The 15,000-nt window shown below is 49.6% G+C and overlaps 1 protein-coding gene across 1 annotated transcript in view; it reads left to right on the forward strand.

The window, feature by feature from the left end:
- Window positions 1-15,000, forward strand: part of LOC143274665 (RNA-binding protein Musashi homolog Rbp6-like) — a 233,964-nt gene that overhangs the window by 72,060 nt on the left and 146,904 nt on the right. Inside the window, exon 5 of the mRNA XM_076578538.1 lies at window positions 2,063-2,104. Coding sequence (XP_076434653.1) covers window positions 2,063-2,104 — 42 coding nt within the window. The remainder of the gene's footprint in view (window positions 1-2,062; window positions 2,105-15,000) is intronic.

The raw sequence follows: 15,000 nt of genomic DNA on the forward strand, positions 1-15,000 counted from the left end.
CACTCAGTGGATAAAAAGCACAACACCCACCCACCCCACCCCCACCCCTTCCCTCCCTACTCCCTAACCCCCCCCACCCCCCACCTCCATCCACCCCCTTTCAGAACACACACGCATCCACACACACACACATACATACATACAAAACCACTCAGTGACGGGAAAGCACCACACCCCACCCCCAGCCCCCCATTCCCATATGCCCCCACCCTCACCCCCTTCAGAACACACACACACACACACACACACACACACACACACACACACACACACAGAGAGAGAGAGAGAGAGAAGTGCGGTAGAGACAGACACCACTGTCCAGTACACTGCCTGCCTAATCCAATCAAGTCTTTCTTCCACACTCACACTCACACGCTTTCTCCCACCCGTACCCTCTCACCCCACTCACACACACACACACACACACGCGGACACACAAACGCACCCACACACGCGCGCGCACACACACACACACACACACACACACACACACACACACACACACACACAGTGCCACACACACAAACACAGTGCCACACACACAAACACGCACGCACAGTCACGAAAACACGCACACGCACGCACAGTCACGAAAACACGCACACGCACGCACAGTCACGAAAACACGCACACGCACGCACAGTCACGAAAACACGCACACGCACGCACACTCACACACACACACACACACACACACACACACACACACACATAAGACAGGAAATCGATGGAGGGACCCAAACGAAGTGAGCGAAACGTTGAGCCCGGAAGCTCTCTCTCCTTCTCACTACTTACCCACCCTTTCTTCGCTCTCTTCCGCCCTCCCCCGTCCTCCCCACCCCCACCCCCCCTTCCCCACTCCTACCTCCTCCCTCACCTCCCCCTCCCCGCCCCCCCCGCCGCCCCCCCAATTACTCCCCCCCCTCCCCCCTCCCCTCCTCCTCCTCCTGTTGACAAAAGTCAATAAGCCAGCCACCGACACGGCTTGTTGACTCTCTGCCTTTCCAACAACCACCCTCCCACACTCCACCCCACACTCACCTATACAAACCCACCCATGTCAACCCAACCCCAATCTACAGCCAATCAAAGACAATTCATTCCTTCAGGCAAGGAGGAGAAGGGGGGGGGGGGGCGGCGGGGTGTGAGTGGGGGGTGGTTGGTTGTACAGGCTTTTTTTGTTTAGAAGTGAGCTCACTCACGAAAGTTTCTCCAAACTGTCCATCCTGTTACGAACGTTCTGATTGGTCAGATCCGTAACACCTTACCCCCCCCCCCCCCCGCCCCCTCCTCTCAACCCCTCCGCCGCGACCACACCTTCCCTCCCCCCTTTTCCCGGAAGTGGTTTGTTAAAATTCTCCGTCCCTTCTTCACATAGCGTTGTGTCCTCTTCCCGTCGCCTAGCCTTCATCAGTTCAGTTCAGTCAGCAAAGGAAAGGCCGCTCGCTACAGTACATACACACACAGCTTGTGTTGTTGAGTTAGGGGTCAGTTGGCCGAAGTCTCCATTCGTGTTGGACGATTCGAAGTTGAGACAAAACTAGTTAACTAAACTTGGAACGTTTTTGCAGCGAAGGATTCACGTGAACTCATCGAAATCATCATGGCAGTGGTAAGGAATTATAGTAGTCGGTAAACAAAACGATGAGGTAGAAAAAAACAACAGTATTTGAGACAAGACGATGAGTCAGAATAACTGACGCGAAACTTGAGTCCTACCCAAGTGGACAGTGGTGACAAGGAACTTTCTGAGACTTCTTCCCTGTCTCCGTACTTTTGCCTGCTTCTGTTTTTGACTTGTGTAGAAGTAGTATAAGTAGTAGTAGTAGCATAGCTCATAATTAAAGTTTAACCTGAAACTTTGATGGTTTGGCTTGTGAATTTTTGAGAAACATGGTTGTTTTGTTTTTGTTTTTGTTATTTGGTGGTTGTTGTTGTTTGTGGTTCCTATCGATAAAGAAAAAAATATGAGTAAGTACTTATCTTGATGGTGTGGATAAAAAAAATTAAAAAAATCGAGGACGCTGATACTGAAGTTGGTTGTGTTTCTGTTTCTGAACAGGTGGACCCTAAAGTTGCGTTCCCGCGGAAATCTCACCCAAAGGTATGTGGGTCTTCGTGTGTGTGTGTGTGTGTGTGTTGTGTGTGTGTGTGTGTGTGTGTGTGAGGCGTACTGTGGAGCGAAAGAGCCTTGTCCAGTTTTGAATTAATGAACAAAAATTCTGATTATTTTTCCCTCCATTTTTGCTATTGCGTGCACGTCTAGAGTGAAGGGTTTATGAATGGACTTGGCTTTTCTGTCCAATATTCTTGTTCTCTCTCTCTCTCTCTCTCTCTCTCTCTCGAGGTGGGGGTGATTTCGGGGTGAGGTGGCATTCCATGTTTTTGGTTTGTACCCCTTAATAACTATCTGTGCGAGCTGGTTTGATTGGACCAGTAGTAACGGATTCAACATATCGAGTACGCGTCTTCGTCTTATTACTACGGATAAAGAGTGACCGTAATCCTTCCATATTTTTTTTCTTCTCTTCCCCTCACTAATTTTTCTTCTTTTTTTTTCCCTTCAAAATCTCTTAAATCTTTATTAATGCACACACACACACACACACACACACATTGAAGATTCACGTTTGGATAGACTATGATCAGTGTTATAGTTTACCTCGCATGGGTATCTGTGTGTGTATATATATATATATATATATATATATAATATGTGTGTGTGTGTGTTGCTGTCTGTCTGGTAAGTCAGAGAAAACTCGAGTTGCCTTCGATTGTGGTCTGGGGTATGACAATTATATTGACACCCCTGTTGCTCTCCCACTTCTCCCTCTACTCTCTTCCCCAGGCTTTGTGTGGCCAGTTCTCGCTCTCCTTCTCTCTAGATAAGGACATCTGGAGCTCTGAATCTGGACATGGTTAGAACAAAATGAACAACAGACGTTCTTTCGTGGAGCTAGCTGCCTCTCTTCCCTGTGCGAGAAACTGATTTAAATATTATTGTCCATGTTGTTGCTGCTTTTTCCTACGTCCGAGGATTGGTTTTTTTTTTCTTTTTTTTGCTTGTGGCGAATGAATGGTGTTAAAGACACCAAAAAGGACATGTGTTGTTGACATGGTTGTTCTCATCACATCTGCTTTCGATTAATTGTGGACCCCCCACCCCCACAAAGCTTTCGGAGTCGTGATGGAGGGTTAGAGGTGTGGGTAAGGGGAGAGAGGGGGGCTGCAGGGTGTTATGGAGATCTTTCTTAGCTTTGTGTTATATGGATAGGGCAGAGAGAGGTGTGTGTGTGTGTGTGGGGGGGGGGGGGGGGGTAGATGGAGAGAAACTACTGTCAGGAACGCACACAGTAAAAAGAGCCAACGACGTCCACCAGCTTTGGACCAACTCCCCCTTGCAAGAACTAAAGAAGACACAAAGAAATAGTCGATTCCGTGACATTCATTCCTTCCTCCTCCCACCCCACCCCACCCCAACCCCATTTTCCCCCTTGAGTTCAACTTGTTTCCCCCAACGCCACCCCCTTACACACGTCTACCCATTTTGTAGAACAGCCGGAAGCAACCCTCTCACCCATCCCCCTTACCCCCAACCGCACGCTGTCCCTGTTCTGTCGTGATTTCTCACAAGAACATGCAGCGTCAAGGCATCTGGTTTCACTTGAATAACTTTGACAAGATAACAAGCCCTTCCTCCGCCCCTACCCCCCCCCCCCCCTTACATCCACCCTCTTCACTGGCTATCTCCCCCCTCCAACTCTCCAGTACGGCTTGTGAGAGTTCTCGGTTCTCGGCCACACAAGCTTTATGACTGTACGGTGTATGGAGAAGACAAGATGTAGGGTCTGAGACACCGTCATCGGAATAACCAACACTTTTGTTGAACACAGTAGCCGGTACAGAGTATAGCGTGTGTGTGTTGTAAGAAACGTGGACAGAAACTACACGACACACACACACAGACGCGCGCGCAAATCCCCCCACCCCACCCCCACCCCCACCCCCCTCCAACACACACACACACATATGCATGCACACACATACACACACACACACACACACACACGAGCACACACACACATACTCAAAGGGACGCCGCAACACTTAAGACACAACAGCCACCCGTTGTACGTCTTCACCCCCCGCCGCCCCCCGTCCCCCGGCCCCCCCCCACACCGGCCCCTCAACACAGACACACCAGACCTCCTATCCAGCTGTGTCACAGTGAAGTGTTTACTGATGAAGGAGGGAGGGGGGTTGGGGGGGGGGGGGGGGGATTACGAAACTGAAAGGGACGTACGTGACTCCAGAGGTCTGGCTCCCCCCCACCCCCCCCCCCCGGACACACACACACACACACATTCACACACACACCGTTACACTCCTCATTCTAACCCCACCCCCACCCGACTCCGTGTGTCAACCACCATTCACACCCTCCACTTCTCACTCCTATAATACTATTGAGCCTGCGGCATCGAACAGATGGGGAGGGGGTAGGAGTTGGGGGGGGGGAGAGGGGGTTGTTTGTGGTGGTGGTGGTGGGGTGGGTGGATTTGGGGTGGACAGTGCTTGCGAAAGGGGGGGGGGGGGTGGAGGGGGGGGGGTCTGACTGACCGTGACATCTTTACTTTTATTTGCAAGACAGTGGTGTGTGTGTGTGTGTGTGCGTGAGGCTTTGGCTTTCATTTGCAAGACAGTGTGTGTGTGTGTGCGTGTGAGGGCTTTAGATTCCCCCACAAGGCTCTTGATTCATGTGGTCTTGTTGAGAGAGAGAGAGAGGGGGGGGGAGGGAGAGAGAGAGATGCAGTGACGCATTCGTACACACGCACTCGCTCGTACACATGGCAAAGCTAACTAACTAAGCCTTCTTCCCCATGAGCACAACCTAAAACTGTTAGCTTGTTTGTTTCATTTTGCTGTTTGAAAATGTGGCGCATGCATGCATGTGTAATTAGATTTGTTTGATTAAAAAACCAGAGCCTTCAGCGCACACACACCCCTCCCCCCCCCCCCTCCCTTCCCCTTCCTCTTCATCTCCTTTGTTTCTTTGTCTCTACCCGTACCTCTCTCTCTGTGAGACTCTGACTCTCTCTCTCTCTCTGTCACACACACACACACACACACACACACAGAGCAACTGGGTGCTCAGGCGCGGAGCGAACCTTGAACAGGCAGAATCGGGATCACCAGACAATTTCAATTTCACTGTCAAGTACACCCCCCCCCTCTCTCTCTCTCTCTCTCTCTCTCTCTATCTCTGTCAATCTCTCTACCATTCTCTCTCTCTCTCTCTCCTACCACTCTCTCTCTCCTACCATTCTCTCTCTCTCCATCCTCTCTCTCTCTGTCTCTCTCCATCCTCTCTCTCTGCCATTCTCTTTCTCTTTCCATCCTCTCTCTCTCTGCCATTCTCTCTCTCCATCCTCTCTCTCTGCCATTCTCTCTTTCTACCACTCTCTCTGTCCTCCCTCTCTCTCTACCATTCTTTCTCATACCATTCGCTCTCTCTCCCCAACCATTCTCTCTGCCTCTCTCTCTCTCTCTCCCCCTACCATTCTTTCCCCCCCTCTCTCTTTTCCCACCCTCCACCTCTCTCTCTCTCTCTTTCCCCTCTCACTCTCACTAAACTCTGTGTGTCACACATTCCTTTCTCTCTTTGGCAACGTGTTGTGCTCGAGAACGCTCTCTACTCTACTCGTTGAATTAAACGGCTTTTAGAGGAGAGGGAGAGAGAGAGAGAGTTCGGGTTCGTGTTTGTAGTTAGCGGAGAGAGGGGAGGGTGGGTTTGTGTGTGTGGGAGGGTGGGTTTGTGTGTGTGTGTGTGTGGAGGGGGGGGGGTAGCATGTGAAAAAGGTGAGAACTGTGAACAAGGCTTGTGGGGAGGGGGGGGGGGGGCAGGGTGGAGGGATGGGGGGGGGGGGGGGTCTGGCGACGGGTTGTGTAAATAAAAAGCCTTTTGAAGTGTGTGCTTGCGCGCGCCAGTTGTCGACAGTTAAAGCATGGGAGGGCGCAGGGGGTGGGGGGATGGGGTGGGGGGGAGTGGAGGGAGGAAAATGAAGGAAGGGGGTAAGGTGGGGGTAGTGGTGGTGAAAGTGTCTCACACACACACACACTACTAACTACACAGGCACTGTGTGTGTGTGTGTGTGTGTGTGTGTGTGTCACTCTGTGTGTGGGTCTTCTTTGGTTTTATGTCTTTGTGTGTGTGTTACTCTGTGTGCGTGTGTGTGTGTGTGTGTGACCAGAATTGAACTAGAATCGCTATGGGGATGCTTTTGGGGCTTGGTAGTACTGTAGAGTAAATACACTCTGTGAAGAACCGCCCATCGGATTTTGCCCGGGTGTGTGTGTGTGGGGGGGGGGGGGGTGTAGTTATGTAGTGTGTCGGTTCTGTGTCATCAATGCCTTGGGGGGTAGGGGGGGGGGGCGGCGAGGAGAGGGGGTGGGGGGGCAGAGAGTCTGTGGGAATGGACACACAAAATTTTACAAGGGTTGCTGAAATGTGTAGTTGGGGACTGAGAGAGTTCGTTGTTTGTTGTTGCTTTGGTCAGCTCCACACCCCCTCTACCTCTCTTCCTCTGCCCATGTCCCTCCCCCCTTTTCTCCAACACACACATACTGCCGCTCTCCATCTCCTTCCCCCCCCCCCCCCCACCCCCCACCCCGCACCTTGTTCACTTTCCTTCAACCACATCAGTCTGGTCCTCCACCTCCGCACTATCACCATCTCACCCACTCTTCCCCCCCCCCCTCCAGCTGGAGGAACGGTCTGCCGCTTGTGGTACATAGAGGGGGCGGGGGGGGGGTTCAAGTGGTGGTGGTGGTGGGTAGGTAATGTGTGGTTGGTGGGGGGGATGGGGGGAACTGGTGGGGGGGCGGCGGGGGGGGGGGGGGGGAGGGCGGCGCGGAGTGACGGTTTGATGGGGGGGGGAAAGTGGGTCAGACAGTGCTTAGGGGGTTGGGGTGGTGGTGGGGGACGGATTGTTACGTGATGGTCAGTTGTTTTCTTTGTACTTCAGCTGGGAAGAGAGAGAGAGAGGGGGGGGGGGGGAGAGACAGAGAGAAAGGGGTGTGTGTGTGGGGGGGGGGGGGGTGAGGGGGGGGGGCATTGTAGGGCCAACAACAAGCAGCACACATGGTATCCCGCGCCAGTAGAGCGTGACAACGAACAGAGGCAGCAGCATGTTCAGTCATCATCAATAACCGTGTCATTGATATTTCATCGCTCACATCTCTCTCTCTCTCTCTCTCTCTCTCTCTCCTGCTTTTTCTACCACTGCATACATAGTGTATGTCTCTGTCTATCTGTCTGTCTGTCTCTCATTATTATTATTTTTTTTAATATATGACGTTCTTTTTCGCTCTTTCTCTCTCCTGCTTTTCTACCACTGTATACACATAGTGTGCATCTGTCTGTCTCTGTCTCTCTCTCTCTTTCTCTCTCCCTCTCTTTTTCTCCTTCCTATTTTTTTCTACCACTGTATACCCTGGCTGGTACTGTGCCACACACACACACACACACACACATTCTTGACACAAAGCTAACTCAGCGCTCCCGGGATCGTTCAGTATGCACAAACCTACCCATGCCAGCCCCCCCCTCCCCCTCCCCCAGTCCGCCCTCCTCTCGGCCCCCCCCCCCCCCCCTCCCCCCGACTAAATAAAAACCCAGCCACTGTCCTTCCTTGGGAGTTAGTTCACTTGTTACCAAGGTGACGGACGACACCTAACTCTTTGTGGTGATTGTCGTGGTATAGGGTTTGTTTCGTGTTGTATGTAGCGCACACACCTTGACATCTCTCTCTCTCTCTTCTGTTTTACTATGAATGGATATTATTTGGGAAACTGCAGTGTTTTAAAATGTTACAGTAGTGTCTGGGTTGGGTTTTTTTTTTCTTGACCTAGTGTGAATTTCTTATTGAGTGTTTGCATAAACTGTTCCTTTTTCTCACTTTTCCACTGGCATAAAGCACAGTTATCAACATGTATCTATTCGTGCATGAACATGAGAGTGTGTGTTTGGTATTTGAGTATTAAGTGCGTACACGATAGAATCAAAGAGAAATTATCTACCCAAGAACTTATTATCATACTTCGACATCTGTATGTTGTTAGTAATTCGAAAGAAATATTAGTAAATAGAATGAATAGAAATAGAACTAAAAAAAAAAATAAGCACCCAAAAACCATGCTTTTAGTCCAAGCCATAATTAATGGATAGGAAGGGACAAGGGTGGTTGTGGTGGGTGGGGGGGAGGGTGGTGATGAGGGGGGGTATCGCCACTGGAAAATTAAAGCCCTCACAGTGTTGTGTTTAATAACTTGTACGGGGAAACATACTACTGCAGAAAAGCAGACTCAGAAATACAAACTGAATGGTGGTGGTAGTAAATCCCTCCTCCTCCCCCTCACCTCCTCCCACCCCCTCCCCCTCCCCTCCCCCAACCCACACACACACACGCCTTAACCAGAATCAAGCGGGAGTGGAAAAAGAGAGAGAGTATTATTTAAAGTAAAATCTAGCAGAGCTCAAAGCAAAATCAGTCGTGTGTGTGTGTGTGTGTGGTTGGGGGGGTGGGGGGGGATAAGAGAGAGAGAGAGAGAGAGAGCGAAGGGGGGTGGGAGGGGGATGGGGGTTAGTAAAGTATGATCCGGTACAACTCTAAAAGCGAAGTCAGTCAAACCAAGAGAGAGAGAGAGAGTCGGGTGGAGAGTGAGAGAGAGACAGACAGTGTGAGAGAAAGATTGTGTGGAAAAAGAGGCGGGGGGCATCGCTCGCTTGCCTATGGTCTAAAAAAACAAAAAAAACAAAAACAACAGAATTATGCCTATGGAAGTTTCTTTTTTTCACCCAACCCTACCATTGACACCCCCCCCTGACCCCACCCCCGGGCCCCCTCGCACCCTCAAGTCCTCCTTTACGCAGTCGCCAGGCTGAACCAGAACGGTGGTGATGCCATTCCAGAAAATAGCGGCATGGAGGCTGGAGCGATTGGGGGGGGGGGGGGGGGGGAAGGTGGGGGGGGGAAGGAGGAAGGGGAAGGAGGAATGGTGTGTGTTTGTGTTTAGGGGGGATGGGGGGAGAGGGTTCGTGTGTCTCAGCCAGGCTTTTGTTCTTTTATTCCAATCTCTCCCCCCCCCCCCCCCCCCAGTCGCATTCTTAAACTGATCAGAGGAGGTCAGACTGCGTGAGTGTGTGTGTGTGTATGTGTGTGTGACTGTGCCATTATTCCGCTTGGATACAATCCTAACCCCCTCCCCGACAACCCCCCCCCCTCCTCCCCCTCCGTCCATCTTCTTCTCCCCCACCTTCTCCCCTCCTCCTTTCCCCCCCTCCCCCCCTTTCTCTTCTTGTCTCTATTCTATATATATATATATATATATATATATATCGTTACTGCCAATGTATTAATGTATTACTGGCCGTCTGGTTGTCTCTGTCTCTGTCTGTCTCTGTCTCTCTCTGTCTGTCTCACACACACGCACACACACACACAATATTGCGTGTGAGAGATGTATCGGAAGATGTTGTCAGGGGGGGTAGGGGAAGGGGTTGGTGGGGGCGGGGGGGGGGGGGGTGTTGCGGGTTGGGCCCGGGACCATGTATTATTGGCCCGGGAGCATGCATAATTGACGATGGCGTGTTGAAGCGAAGAGGACAGATTTCCTTCCTGACGGTCTTGGAGGGGAGGGAGGGTTAACCTTAGATTAATTTCGTCCTGACTACTTGACTGATCAGATCGGATCGGATCGGTTCGGATCGGAGCGAAAAAGGTCTGGGGGCCCCGGGGAATGCATTATTAGTGACACGACAGGTGGAAGCTGCGTGTGTTACTTGGGTGTGTGTGTGTGTGTGTGTGTGTGTGTGCGCGCGCGCGCGCGTGGACGCTTGTGCACTAAGCACACGCTTGTGTGTGTGTGTGTGTGTGCAGTCTGGGCTTTGAGTGTGGTCACAAGGATGGATGAGAGTGGTGGTGTGGGGAGGGGGTGTGGGGGTGGGCGGCTGAAGGATTTGTCTGTCTTTGCGCCTTGTGAATTTATTATAATTTTTATCTATATATATATATATTGTTGAATTATGGCCGTAGGATTAAGACTTTCTTTACAGGCTGCGCTATGGTGTCGTTTCGAATTAATTAGCTAGCCCCCAAAGCCTCAGTTGACCGCGCGCTGGATAGGTAGAGAGTTACTGGCTTGCATGACTTTTTAGTGTGAGGCGCGTCGCCACATGATCTAAGTAAGGCTCTCTAAGTTTGATTGGCTCTCCAAAAAAAAAAATTCGAGAGCATCGAAGGCGATCGAGTGGAGGCAGAGCTTGCGAAACAGCATACGACTTTTTTTTTTTTCTTCCCCCCCCCCCCCCCCCCCCCCCCCCTCTCCATGTCTGGGTTTTTCGTATTGTGCATAACATACGATGGTTGGTTGGTAGCCACGGAGTCTTATCAACTGAAGTCTTAAAAGATTCACAATGAAATGTTATCTGCAGTTATAGTGAACAGTTATTTTGACGAATGGCCCCCGGTTTCACTCTGTAATCTCTCTCTCTCTCTCTCTCTCTCTCTCTCTCTCTCTCCCTCTCTCTTTCTCCCTCCCCCATTACATTACTCCTTAGGTGATGTTCACTTTCCAGTGTGTTATTATTGTTGCTACTATGTTAAGTATTAGTATTATCATTAATATTTTCATTGTTGTTGTTGTCAGTGGTAGTTGCGGTGATAGTAGTTTGGGTTTTTTTTGTGTTTTTTGTTGTTGTTGTTGTTGTTTTTCTTGTTTAGTTTTGTCTTGCACTTCAACCTTTTCTTCATTGTCAAATAATGTGTGTATTTTCGCCATTGCGTTTGTGTATTGCTTATTACATATGAACGAGCACGATATAAGCTCATGCTTGTTGTTGCTCAAGTCTTCTTAATTGAACGCTGTAATTGCACCTTGTTTCTTGATATTAAAAATGTTTAAACCAACTGAAGAAACTGGGAGGACTGCACTTGTCCGCTGCTTTTTTTTTTTTTTTTTGCTTTTTTTTTTTCTTTCTTTTTTTTGTCCGTGGTGCCTGGAGCTGCCTCTGGCATTGCTCGCGCTTTCGATTACAGTTAGATGCGCATGCGCAAGATCCAAGATGGCTAGCCGCGGATCTCCCCGGCCCTAGCAGGTCTGTTAGCTCTGCGAAGGCGCGCGCGCGTGCGCGTGCATACACATGCGCATGGACTGGAACGCGCGCTCACGCACATGCACACACACACACACACACACACGGTCAGAGAGAGAGAGAGAGAGGGGGGGGGATCGGCACAGCTAGGCAAACAGAGGTTCAGGCTACTACTTGCAGGAAATGAAGTTCATTACAGGGCTTAGCCCACACGCCCCCCCACCCCTTCAATTTGTCCCCAGGGGACCAAACTGTGTTTTGGGGGAATGGTGATGCGTGTGTGTGTGTTTGTGTGTGTGTGTGTGTGTGTGTGTGTGTGTGTACACGTGTGTTTGCTAACCAGCACCATTGAAAATGGAGTGTTTGATGTTACGCTCCAAGTTGTTGCCACGTAAGAGTGAGTGTGTGTGAGAAAGAGAGAGAGAGAGAGAGGAATTTGACAATAAGAATTGAAAAGAAACAGATTCATGCATATGCGCGCATAACATATCAGCAACAAGAACTCTTTTTTTTTTAAGTGATTTTTAAAAAGTCGACACCACACTCTTTCCCCGCCCCACGCCTCCACCCCCACCCCCTCCATCCCCCACCCATAGTAGTTGACTTAACCCATTCTACCCAGGGGTGGGGAGAGAAAGGGGGCGGGTGGGGGGCGGGGGGGAGGGGGGGGGCAGAGAGAGAGAGAGAGAGGGGGGGGGGATGCATCAAAAGTAAGGGAAACACAGATGGAGTGTCTATAGAGGAAAGTTAAGGTCTGTTAACAACACAGCCCAGAGCGAAAGTCGAAGTCAACCGGATACTTCAGTTCATGTCTCCCTCTCTCTCTCTCTCTCTCTCTCTCTCTCTCACTGACAAACTATAATAATAATAATAATAATAAAATGCCACATCGCACTCATCCCACCCTGCCTCTCTCCCTCCCTCCCTCCCTCCCTCCCTACTTCTTCCTTCCCTCCCGAAAATGTACCAGCAAAAAGGGCAGAGCGACAACGGAGTCCGGGGTTTTTTTTTGTTTTGTTGTGTGTGTGTGTGTGTGTGTGTGTGTGTGTGTGTGTAGGGAGGGAGGGAGGGAAGGGAAGGGGGGGGGGTAGGGGAAGGGGGGGGGGGGGAGGGGAAGAGAACCAAATCCTCTGCCTGGTAGGCCCAGTGAAAGGTATATATTATTATCACCGGCGGGCAATTTTGGCAGGCGACAATTTCAAGTTGGGGTGTAACTGTTATATTATTATTATTATTATTATTATATGTGATGGTGGTGTGGCGTGTACAGGCAGTATTGAGAGAGGCAGGCAGGCAGGCAGGCTCGCTCAATGAGAGATGTTTTGGGGGAGGGATGTCGGGGTGGGGTGGGGCGGGTTGGGGGAGGGGTGAAAAAAAAAAAGGACATGTGTATTATGAGGGAAGCCCCGAAGCTTTGCACTGTATAAAAAAAACACACTAGGGAGTGGGTTTGGAGGGAGGGGGGGGAGGACATAATGACATTACACCGTGTTGGACTGTCAAACAGGACAGGAGTGGGTTCGGTGGGGGTGGGGGTGTGGGGGAGATTTTGGTGTGAGGGTGGTGGCGCTCTGAAATTTTCCATCTTTTTTGGTTATTATTATGATTATAATTATTATTATTATTATTATTATTATTATTTCATTTTTATTAGATAGGGTATAGATCAGGGAGACATAGCAGGACACTGTGTGGGTGTTTGTGTGTGTGTGTGTGTGTGTGTGTGATTCGGAAAGGACCCCCCCCCCCCGTTTGAGAGGTGAGACCTACATCACTCATGTGCATAATAATTATCTTGATTTTTTTTCCCCTTTCTTTTCTTTTCTTTTGATGCCACTATATGTTACCGACAACGGAATATCATTGTAATGCTCTGTACATTTACATCAAATTTGCTTTATCAATACAGAGAGAGAGAGAGAGAGTCACTACCCCCAACGAATGGATCTTGCACACCTCCCAAGCTTTCCACACACACACACACACACACACACACACACACACACACACACACACACACATCCTCCCCCCAGTAGTCGCAACCCAATCCAAAACCCCTATGCCCCCCCCCCCCCCTCCCCTCCTTGATTCCATAATCTTGACAGAAATCTCATTTTCTCGTCCTCAAGCCGATTTGGCGTTCTGGGGGTGAGTGTGATGGAGGGCGTGGGCAGAGGGGTGGCGGTGGGTGGGAGGGCTGGTGGTTAGGGATTGGGGGTGGTGGTGGTGGAAAGGGGATAGTGGGTTAGGGGGTGCGGGAGGGGGCGTGGGGGGGGGGGGGAGGAATTGAGGGGGAGGAAAGCGAGCAGCCCGAAGCTTGTTTTCTTTTTAATTTTTTTTTCTTTTTGTTGTGGATGTTGGTTTTCTTGGCTGATGGTTTTATAGAATGTATATTTTTGTTTATTTTTACTTTTTGTTTGGTCGGATTTTGTGTGTGTGTGTGTGTGTGTGTGTGTTGTCACTGTCCATTTGTTTGTTGGTTGGTATTTTTTTTTCCTTTTCGCTTCGTGTTCAGTTTCTGTGGTTGTGGGTGGGGTTTTTTTTGTTTTGTTTTTTGGGGGGGTGGGAGGGAGGGTGGTGGTGAGGGTTTGGTTTCGTTAATTTTCTTTCACTTTTCTAAGTCTCATCCTCTTTTTTTTTCTTTCGTTGTCATTCTCCCCTCCTTCGATGGAGCGTGTTAGGAGAACTGACAGCCTTTCTTTCTATCGTGTCTTCGTCTTTATTCATTTTTTTCTCCATATTATTATTATTGTTGTAATAAAACACTAGGAAAACCCCCCTTTTTTTGTGACTGGCCTCTATATATGTTCCTTGACATGTGTAGTGAATCAGTAGTCATTTATTTTGTACCGTCCCCCCCCCCCCCCCTTTAGTTTATAATCGACCACTCGGTTCATATAACACGGTTACATTATCATTAGCATGATGATGATGGTGGTGGTGGTGGTGGTTCCTTTATTTGCTCGAAAGTGATCAAGCAACTCTCTTCGTTAGTAGGTGGGATGGAAGGGAGGGGTCACATACATCCTCCCCCGATTCCCAGAAAACGGGAATATAGCTTGCTAGCTAATAGTAATAATGGTATTTATATAGCGCTGAATCTTGTGCAGAGACAAATCGAAGCGCTTTCGCACCAGTCATTCTCACGCACGCATAACTCCTAAAACTGGAGAAACTGAAGACAAGGAAGAGGCAGGGAAGGGAGGCTGTTTTGGGAAGAGGTGGGTTTTGAAGGCCAGACTTGAAAGAGCTGAGTGTGGAGACTTGACGAAGCGAAAGAGGAAAGTTCATTCCAATTGCAAGGTCCAGAGACAGAGAAAGAACGGCGGCCGACAGACGAGAGTTTGAAACTAGCTGCTTACATGGGATAAAAAACAACTTTCACACACGCAAAAACTCTTCTTCCTTTGCGTTCGTGGGCTGCAACTCCCACGTTCACTCGTATATATATATATATATATATATATATATATATATATATATATATATATATATATATATATATGCGAGTGGGCTTTTACGTGTATGGCCGTTTTTAACCCGCCGTGTAGGCAGCGATACTTCGCTTTCCGGGGTGTGCATGCTGGGTATGTTCTTGTTTCCACAACCCACCGAACGCTGACATGGATTATACAGGATCTTTAACGTGCGTATTTGATCTCCTGCTTGCGTATACACACGAAGGGGGTTCAGGCACTAAGCATGTCTGCACATATGTTGACCTGGGAGATGGGAAAAATCTCCACCCTTTACCCACCAGGCGCCGTCACCGTGATTCGAACCCGGGACCTTCAGATTGAAAGTCCAATGCTTGAACCATTCAGCTATTGAGCCCGTCACGTAAAAAA

The sequence above is a fragment of the Babylonia areolata genome, chromosome 29 (assembly GCF_041734735.1).
Source record: "Babylonia areolata isolate BAREFJ2019XMU chromosome 29, ASM4173473v1, whole genome shotgun sequence".
NCBI lineage: Eukaryota > Metazoa > Mollusca > Gastropoda > Neogastropoda > Buccinidae > Babylonia > Babylonia areolata.